At 40.6% G+C, this 10,207-nt stretch overlaps 1 protein-coding gene across 3 annotated transcripts in view; it reads right to left on the reverse strand.

The window, feature by feature from the left end:
• ZNF106 (zinc finger protein 106) overlaps positions 1–10,207 on the reverse strand; it is a 62,708-nt gene that overhangs the window by 13,427 nt on the left and 39,074 nt on the right. For 2 of the 3 annotated variants that reach the window (XM_003791755.3, XM_023514291.1), the window contains 7 exons: positions 8,549–8,703; positions 7,915–7,975; positions 7,086–7,424; positions 3,982–4,762; positions 3,283–3,338; positions 1,989–2,134; positions 522–656 (listed from right to left, as the gene is read on the reverse strand). In XM_003791755.3, coding sequence (XP_003791803.2) covers positions 522–656; positions 1,989–2,134; positions 3,283–3,338; positions 3,982–4,762; positions 7,086–7,424; positions 7,915–7,975; positions 8,549–8,703 — 1,673 coding nt within the window. The remainder of the gene's footprint in view (positions 1–521; positions 657–1,988; positions 2,135–3,282; positions 3,339–3,981; positions 4,763–7,085; positions 7,425–7,914; positions 7,976–8,548; positions 8,704–10,207) is intronic. The other variant, XM_023514290.1, reaches the window with a different exon arrangement.

The following is a 10,207-nucleotide window of genomic DNA, read 5'->3' on the forward strand; positions in this document are numbered from 1 at the left end:
GCTGGGGATTCGAACCTGCCACCTTAGGTGTACGTGGCTGGCGCCTTAGCCGGTTGAGCTATAGGCGCCGAGCCGGAAAACTCGATTTCTAAAGAAAATTTTGTTAAATGGTTATGAAACTGTTTACATTAAGGTACAGTTCTACTATGCTAAATACTACATGTGTTAGAACCTACCCACTGAGCTACAGGCACTGCCCTATTTATTTTTTATTTTTCTTTTGAGACATATTGTCACTTTGTCACTCTTGGTAGAGTGCTGTGGTATCACAGCTCACAACAACCTCAAACTCTTGGGCTCAAGTGATTCTCTTGTCTCAGCCTCCCAAGTAGCTAGGACTATAGGCACCTGCCACAATGGCTGGCTATTTTTAGAGACAGGTTCTTGCTCTGGCTCAGGCAGCTCTTGATCCCATTAGCTTCGGCAATCCACCCGCTTCAGACTCCCAAGTGCTAGGATTACAGGTGTGAGCCACCACGCCTGGCCCTATCACCACTTTTTATTTCTGTGGACTAACCTACCTTAACGTCATAGCAGCGAATGGTGTGATCACTGGAACCCGTGTAAAGGGCAGCTTTCTTCCCAACGGTCTGAGTAATCAGGAGGCAGTTCACTTTTGAGGTATGGCCCTCAAAGACACCAATACATTTCCGGCTCTAAAATCAAGCACAGACCAGATTACTGCTTGTGGGAAATACAAGGATTAGATAATATTCCTCAAAAGAAGCTAAAACATTCAGTTCACTCCTGTATCCTCAGAGCCTAGAGTAGTACCTGGTACACCGAAGATGTTCAGTCAATATTTGTTCACAGACTGTCCAACAATCACATGCACTATGGTCGCAAGAATATGTTAGCTAAGCCATACCAAAAATGCTTAGGGCAATTCACCATAAGATAGACCAGAATTTGAAACAATGTTTAGGCCAAGGCTCCAACCTATGAACCAAGGACCTAGCAAATCTAAACTACAGCCAATTACATAGAAAAGTTGTGCATTTGATTAGCAAACAGCTTATGAGAATGCTCAGCAGTATTCAAAAATATGCTTTTGACAAGTCTTAGTGGCCCACGTGTGGTTTCATAAGGGAATATCCCAAATGTCATCTCTGTGAACAAATTGAGATTTAGAACGTGCATATATGTTACACAAACACACACATCTGGAAAGTTGAGAGTTCAACCCAATCGCCTAGATCTTACACTCAATTACCTGGTAACACTGTTTCCTTCATTCAATTATTCCCATTACTATTTCTATCACTAGCATAAAAGAAATTACTTATCTGTTGTATAGAGCACATTTTCTTGATTCACCACCTAACTCTTTAATTTTCACTGATTTCATTGATTTTAAATACTTTCGAGGTGTTTGCTCAGACAAGATGTTTCTAAAGTTTCTAGGCTATCATTGTTGATAAATAGAATTAGTTTGACATGTCAAATTCCAAACTCAAAAGTTCGTTCTTTTGAGAATAAACATCAAAGTGTGAGGTAGTAGAAAAGTGCTGTTCTCCTTAATAATTTGGATTCTATTATTTAATCAACTGTCAGGGATATACCCATCCCTCCTCTATTATGTAGCTGTCAAGCAACCAACTGCATCACCAGCTCCAGGGGCAAGACCTGACTGGCCCAACCCTATTAGTATAATCCTATCCTCCTCTGCCATAGGTGATTACTCACAGGATAAAACACAAAAGACCCTTTCCTGGTGGTAAGAGGGATAAACCCCAGCGGCTCCTGATATCTTGTGAGCAGGAAGGGAACCAACTTGTAAAAAGAGGAGACACCAGAGAAGGCATAGTTGAAAGACAAAAAGAAATTAAGTCCCCAGTGATCCTGCTGAGTTTCTGGAACAACTGTATCTATAGTCTAAAGCCTATACCCCTGAATAGCCAATAAATTCCTTTTATTGTTTAAGAAGGCATGAGCCAGATTTTCTAAAACCTGCGACCAAAAACATTCAAAATATTATATTAACTTACCACCAGATTATAAACTCGGACAGTTTTATCCGCAGAACATGTATATAGTAAGTTTCCAAATATTTGAATTGCATTCACTGCAGCTTCATGCCCCTCAAAGTTTCCTTCTGTGGGCTCATCATCATCTCTAGGCTCTGAAGATATTTCTAGAAGCAAGAATAAGTTTCAGAGACTTGGCTGCTAGATCTGAAAAGATACTCAAAAATCAAAACCTTATTGGTTCCTGGATTAAACCAAAAGATTGTCTTAAAACCCAGTTCCCTTAGAAGAATACCACAATGTTCTTTTTTTTTTTTTTTTTGAGACAGAGCCTCAAGCTGTCCCCCTGGGTAGAATGCCGTGGCATTACAGCTCACAGCAACCTCCAACTCCTGGGCTCAAGCGAGTCTCTTGCCTCCGCCTCCCAAGTAGCTGGGACCACAGGCGCCCGCCACAACGCCCGGCTATTTTTTGGTTGCAGCCGTCATTGTTGTTTGGCGGGTCCGGGCTGGGGATTCGAACCCGCCACCTTAGGTGTATGTGGCTGGCGCCTTAGCCGGTTGAGCTATAGGCGCCGAGCCTACCACAATGTTCTTTAAAATTCTTCACTATGAAGATTCCATAAGGGCGGCGCCTGTGGCTCAGTGAGTAGGGCACCGGCCGAATATACTGAGGGTGGCAGGTTCAAACCCAGCCCCGGCCAAACTGCAACAAAAAATAGCTGGGTGTTGTGGCGGGTGCCTGTGGTCCCAGCTACTTGGGAGGCTAAGACAAGACAATCACCTAAGCCCAAGAGCTGGAGGTTGCTGTGAGCTGTGATGCCGTGGCACTCTACCAAAGGCAACAAAATGAGACTCTGTCTCTAAAAAAATAAAGATTCCATAATAAAAGATAAAGCAGTATAGACCTTTTACTTAGGAAAAAGACAGGTACTTATATAATGAGCTTTTGTGTGATACGTGGAAGGCACTCAATCTTTCCCATACCATCTCCCCTGCTTTCAAACAGTTATTTGAGTAAGGCATTAATCCTTAAGCAGTTCCTTCTCAAAGCATAAATCCCTAGAGCCAGTGAAACCTTAATTGGTTGAAGAGATAAGGGAGCCAGATAAGAAAATAAGAAACTAAAAAAAATGAGAATTTGAGGTTTTAGGGATATTGGAACTGCTGATGGAGACAATCCTCTTGGTGATAAACCACTTCCCTTTCTCCTATTCTATAAACGTATTTAAGAAGATTTAAGCCCTCGCTTTCATATTTGTAAGACTTTTTTCCCCTTCCTGTGGATAATCTAAATAAAATGAAACAACCAATACCTGAAGAGTTCTTTGATGCTTTTATGGAAGTGATCACAGTCTGAGTTTCTGCCACTCTACAAAATAATAGCAAAAGTCTTTTTAGAATCTATGTAAACAGGACAGGTAGGTAGTAAAATTAAAAATTTCCTGACTCAAATGATTTTTCTAAACAATAAGCAGAGGAGAGATATAAAAGATGTTTTTCATCTGAAATTTCTATATGAAAGAAGAGCAAATTTAATATTTATAACATAGAAGAGAAAACAGAATATCTCTACTGCCAAGGTTTCATTCTTCCATATCTATAACCACTACTGCTTTCATGTTAATTCTGATTCATAACTAAGTTTTATTTTTATTTTTTAAATGGAGGTTCATGCCTGTAATCCTGGCACTCAGGGAGGCCAATATGGGAGGGCTACTTGAGGTCAGGAGTTAAGAGACCACCCTGGGCAAGAGCAAGACCCTGTCTCTACTACAAATGGAAAAATTAGCCAGGCCTTGCGGTGGATGCCTAGTCCTAGCTCCTCAGGAGGCTCAGGGAGGATGATCGCTTAAACCTAGAGTTTGCAGTTGCCGTGAGCTATGATGCTGCTGATGCATTACACTCAGGGCAATAGAGACTCTGTCTGAAGAGGAGAGGGAAGGCGAGGGAAGGGAAGGGAAGAGAAAAATAGTGAAAGCAGTTCAGATTGGACCAATGTAATTATGCCTTACCTTACAGGGATGCCATCCTTATAGCGAGTGCCAATCTCACTGGTAGAGCTCACTTCATCACAAGCAGAACGAGAAGTTTCTGGTGGGTTTTGCTCTGCCGAGTTCCAAACATCCTTTTTAGATGGACTGTCTGGTTTCTCTTCTCCAGATTCAGAAGAATCAATGGCTACGATTTCTAACTGAGGATTAGGAATTTCTAGGACTTCCAGAGATGAGTCACTATCTGGCTCATCTCTGACACTCTCCTGCTCCTGCCCAGCCCTGATATCTTCCCAAGCGGAGATTGTTACTCTCCCTGCTTTAGACAACTTTCCAGTTTTTACTTTCCTTACAGGTTTAGCAGTAAATACATCCTGTTCAGTGTCACTATTCTCAGGAACATGGGCAGCCCGTAGCATTTTCTTCTTTCGAAGTTTCTTTTTTTTCTTATTTCCTCTAGTTTCAGCTGATGTCAGAGTGGACTCTGCCTGTTGCTCAGGCTGGTCAGCTGGAGAGTGGGGTTCCTTCTCCAAAGGGGCTTCTGAAGCAAAAGATAATCTTAGAAAAGAACTTGTATAAGCTTCAGATCCACTGTTGACTTTGGCTGGCTCTTCACCTTCTCTTTTCATGCTAGGAAGACCAGCTGATTGGGAAGAGGGAGGGGTTTCTCTGTTTCTGGTATTCCCTTGTTCCACAGAAAACTTCACGTCTTGGCTAGGCTCATGGAAACTTTCTGTTAGCTCTGATAAGGACAACGTAGCAGTGAAGACTGGATAAACTGGACAACTGTCACTGATCTCTCCTGAATTAAGAAGAATAAAATCACTGCATCTTTTTTGTGTGTTTAGTGTTAATAGTCGCAAACTGCAAATTATTTATTACGGTTAGATCTCCACCAAATGTTTCAATGATACGGTCACAAAACCATGACTATTACAGCTGTAATCCCACCCCTCAGTTTCCCATAGCCCACACATTCCTGTTATAGCACTTACTACACTTTGCCTTGTATTAATCTCAGAAATAACATGCATGTCTTATTCTCAACAAAAACTCATCGTTAGCAAGAATTGTGTCCACTGACTGGGTGCCCATAGGTCAGCGGTTAGGGCGCTGGCCATACACACAGGGACTGGTGGGTTTGAGCCCGACCCAGGCCTGGTAAGTAACAATGACAACTGCAACAAAAGAGGAGCCGGGTGTTGTGGTGGGCGCCTGAAGTTTCAGCTACTTGGGAGACTGAGGCAAGAGAATCACTTAAGCCTAAGAGTTTGAGGTTGCTGTGAGCTGTGTGACATCACAGTACTCTAACGAGGGGGCGACATAATAAGACTGCCTCAAAAAGAAGAAAAAAGAAAAAAGAACTGTGTCTATTGATCTTTTTTCTTCGCCAGGCACAGTGGCTCACTTCCTAGCACTCTGAGAAGCTGAGGTGGGAGGATTCCTTGAGCTCAGGAGTTCTAGACCAGTCCAAGCAAATACAAGACACCATCTCTACTAAAAAGTAGAAAAATTAGCTGAGTGCTGTGGTAGGCACCTGTAGTCCCAGCTACTTGGGAGGCTAAGGCAATAGGATCACTTGAACCTAGGATGAGGTTGCTGTGAGCTATGATGCCACGGCATTCTGGCCTGGGCACCAGAGTGAGACACTCTCAAAAAAAGTCCAAAACAACACCTCCCCCCTTTTTCTTGTTTTAAATGTCTACATATTTAATACCACATTTTATTCTTAGTAGTCACTTAACTATCTCCTTAGCTGATGTGTTTTCACTATAACTTCTTAGAAGTTTGCATTTTATATTTTATACACACCCATCCAATTTAATCTATTAGTAGATTAAAAGTCAGCTGACTTAAAAATGTCCATCTCTTTTGACTTAGTTATCTCATGTCTAGGTATTTAAATTGATGAAATAATCACAGATGTACTCAAAGACATACACAATGTAGTGTTATATAAAATATTAAAAAAGTGGGAAAACTAAATATTTGAAAAAGGTTTATTATATAAATTATTGCACATCCAGATCATGCAACTATTCACATATTACACAACTAGCAAAATAAAGTATTTTAGATGAATTATGACACAGGAAAATGATCATGATATATTAAGTGAAAAAAATCGGCTCGTAATATACTATGATTCCTTCTTGGTACGAACTCTACATGAAAACATACAACACTTAATGACTTAAGAAAGCCTGAAACAATACACAACAACATGACCTTCTTTTTAGTTTTTTTTTTTTTTACAATGAATATGAATTACTTTTATAATCAGGAAAAGAAATCTTATTAGCTTTTTTTCCAAAAAAATTAGCTTAAAAGGTCACTGTAATACTTCTTTACTTTTTTGTTTAATCCTAGATACTATCCGTGTAAAAGTAACTTAAAATTTTATATGATAGATAATACACATGTGATAATTGCTATCTAGATAAGTACTGCCAAGTCTGGTATCAAAATCTAGGATAATTCTTCAGACTTTGTTTTCACTTAAGAAATCACACAATGCCAGTGTGTTTGACTTAAATTTCAACATGGCACTACTATAATTATGCAAACTTCCAGTAGGATTTTTAAATGGCTTAAATGCTAACTGGGTAAATGCAATTTCATAAAAATAGCCAAAACCTTGGCTATTTCTCAAACCAACCAAGTTCCTATTACATATTTCAAGCTGCAGAGCCCTCTGCCTTCCATGATGACACCTGCCTCGCAGGCTTATTAACCTGATTTGTATTTGCGATGATAAAGACAGTTTAGTGCTAAGAAATTCAGAGGATATACCTTATCTAGAAAATTGGCTGAACTTCAAGCCCATTTATCTCACAAAACCAGACATATTCTGCACCTATCCTAATAAAAAGAACATTTTAGGTGTTAACACAAAGTCGACTCAGTGACCCTTGATCACAGAAAATTAAAGAAAAGTTAGAAATATTTAAATTTACATTCTCTGAAATATTATAAAATAATCCTCCTATAAGAAGGGAATTTCAATGAAAAATTAATTGCAATTACTTTGGTTTTAATTAGTAAGTATGGCTTTACATCACAAGTATAAAACTGCCCTAGTCTTACTACAGGGATGCCCTTAACCCAGAGAAAAGCTTACATACTATTAGCTTGCAGTAATTCCTTGGACACATTGCAAGCAGAACCTTGTGACACAGCATTCACATTCTCATCTTGTCCGGGAGACATAGGCTCTTGTTTAATCTGAACTGATGAGTCTGGAGCAGGGCCACTGCCATGGGGTTGGAAAGCAGGAGATGTGGTTACTTGAAGAGGGGTTCCAGTGGATGACGGTGGCACATGGGAAGATGGAGCCTCCAGGAAAACTGGGAAAAGGGGAGCAGGCAGCAGTGTGACATCAGATGTTTGAGATCTACTGTTCCTTTGTTCTCGTGTGAGGCTATAGGGAGCTTGGTCTGGGTGCTCAGCAGGTTCATATGTTTCTAGAATGAGAAACATACATACATACAGATGCAAAAATGTTACCTGAAAAGTCACTTGTTTCTGAGCCAATCTGTATTTAAAGATTAGAAGAGCATTTTAAATAATTAGGATAATTTCTCATAATCCTTTAAAATAGAAGTCATACAGCCTATGCGACCACTTACAGGCACACACAGAACAGGTAGCAACATTCTAATTTGTCAAATTTCAACTGATGTATCCAAAGTTAGTAGGTTACTAACAAAAGAATAAAGATTTGAACCCAGATTGTTTGATTCCTAACCCAAAGCTCTTCCTGTAACATACTGCCTTTATTGCTAAAAATCTTTGGGATGTATAGTTTACAGGCCTTTCTAGAGGAGGACAGGACCAATGAGACATTAGAGAAACCACGTGACCCTTTCCTGACTACTTTTCATTTCCCTGTAAAAGAGAACAAAAAAGTAACAAGCTGTAGAGGGCCCAATCCATGAGATGTCCTCTGAATACCTTGTAGTCCCTGTAGAATCTGTATTCTATGGGTCCTCAGTGCACTCATCTCCATAGTTATCTAAAAATAAAGTATTTTGTTAAGCATGTTGAAATCCAACTTGTATCGTCTTCCAGTTTCCCCACTTTCTCTCTGTGTCTTGATTGAAAATCTCAGAGTGCCCTGACCACTCTGTGACTCAGCTGGAAGTTTTTCTCAGCAGGTTTAAACCCAAACCGGGGTCTTGGTCATTCCCAGGCACTGATAAAGGTAACTAGGTTTTTGCCCAAACCATTGAAAGAAACTAGTCCCGGGCCCTGAGCCAAATTCCTTATTAAACCATCATAAAAACTCCATATCCTGGCCCCCTTGTTGTGGGCATACCTATATGGAACACCCATTTCTTACTGTCCATTATACCCCACGCTGCTGCTGCAGCTGCAGCCCGCTCTGTACCCCTCTGGACTGACCACCCCTGGCATTTAGTGCTTCTTTCTTTGGAATGCCAACGGGACCCATCCTGGAATAGTTTGGGGCACTCCTTTATGGGAATTCCTCTGCTGTTTCTTTTAGGGCAATTCCAGTCACAGTGTTTAGCAGGATGAAATACAACTTCGGAGATGATCTACTTTCCCTAAACCTATGTGCTGTTACCTGTTGCTTGAGCATGAGTAGCCTCTGAACTTCAACATAAGCTGTCTGAAGGGCTGCACGGGCCTGTAGAAGATTGTTATCCATGCACTGCAATGACTTACTTAGTTCTTCCTCCCTTAAAGAAATAGTCAGCAGCTGGTCAACCTGAGAACGTTCTGTCAAAAGAAACCATAAGAAGAATCTATCAGTTTATTTATGAGACAAGAGTCTCACGCTTCATCCTAGTCATGAGAGTGGTGTGGCGTCATAGCTCACAGCAACCTCAAACTCCTGGGCTCTAGAGATACTCTTGCCTCAGCCTTCTGAGTAGCTGGGACTATAGGCATCTGCCACAATGCCCAGCCAATTTTTCCATTTTTAGTAGAGATGGGGTCTCTCTCTTACTCAGGCTGGTCTCAAACTCCTGAGTTCAAACAATCCTCCAGTCTTGGCTAGTATTACAGGCATGAGCCACCATGCCTGGCCTGGAGGTTCAATACTGGAGACTTCCTTTGAGAGAACAGTTTCTCAAAGGCCTGAACTACACCAATTATTTAAGATAAGCCTTTATTTTCTCAATAGGTCACTGGAGAGTCATCAAATCTCACAAAATATTCAGTCAAATCTGACAATGCTAGAAACCAAAAAACTTGGCAAGATGGAGGTACCTCACAGGTTCAAGTGTACCATCACATCCTACTGTCTTACCTAATCACCATCTTCCACCACTACCTTTCCAGGTGAAATCTCTGTCCCACATCAATCAGTTGTTCCAAGTTTCATTTCCCATTCTTTCTTTGTCTTCCACCCTCTTCACCCAGGGCTTTTGCCCACACTGGACCTTAGACCTAGACTGTTGCACTCTCCTCCCAATCTGTATTTTTCTAGTTTGTTAGCTTAAAATAGTTCTTTGTATTAGAGAAGGCTTCCTGAAGAAAATACAGCTTTGAAAAAAGTACACTTAACTTACCCTAAATATTCTACTATGCATATATATTTATCATTATTATGTCTGTCTCTTTCCCAGTCATCATGCCAACATCTTTCTCCTAGATGCCAAATTTATATATACAACTATCAACTATCATATCTCTCTACCCAGGTGTCTCAAAGGTCATTTAAGTCTAAAGCTCCATAGAGAACTCATCAACTTGCTCCTACACAGAGTTTTCTAGCTCTACAAATGATACCATCATCCACTTGGTTGCCCCAGCCAGAAACTGAGCTTGTCCTTGACTTTTCCCTTATGTATTACCTCCACTCACCCACAGCTCATTAATCTCTTCCTGTACTAGCCCTTCTATTGGAACAGGGCTAGAGGCAATGAAAACTTAAGAGTCACAGAAATGTATCAGTGAGGAAGCAATGCTATAACCTCTTCTTAATTAACTTTACAAAAATAACCAAGATGCCTCAAAAACAGAAAGTGAGAGAAACAGTTATACATGGCCATCTGAGGTAATGAAACTTTCTCACTTTATACTTTCCAAGAGATATATTACAGGCATGAGCTGTAAGCTAAAGACCTGTAGCTGCTCACAGGTCTATGTGGCATCATATATTTCTTCTATAGTTGTAACTGGGTGTTGTAGGAAATCAATTTTCTGTTTTTTTTTTTTTTTTTGAGACGGAGCCTCAAGCTATACCTCTGGGTAGAGTGCCATGGCATCACGCTCACAG

The sequence above is a fragment of the Otolemur garnettii genome, unplaced genomic scaffold (genome assembly GCF_000181295.1).
Source record: "Otolemur garnettii isolate 467f Iridium unplaced genomic scaffold, OtoGar3 scaffold00050, whole genome shotgun sequence".
Classification (NCBI taxonomy): domain Eukaryota; kingdom Metazoa; phylum Chordata; class Mammalia; order Primates; family Galagidae; genus Otolemur; species Otolemur garnettii.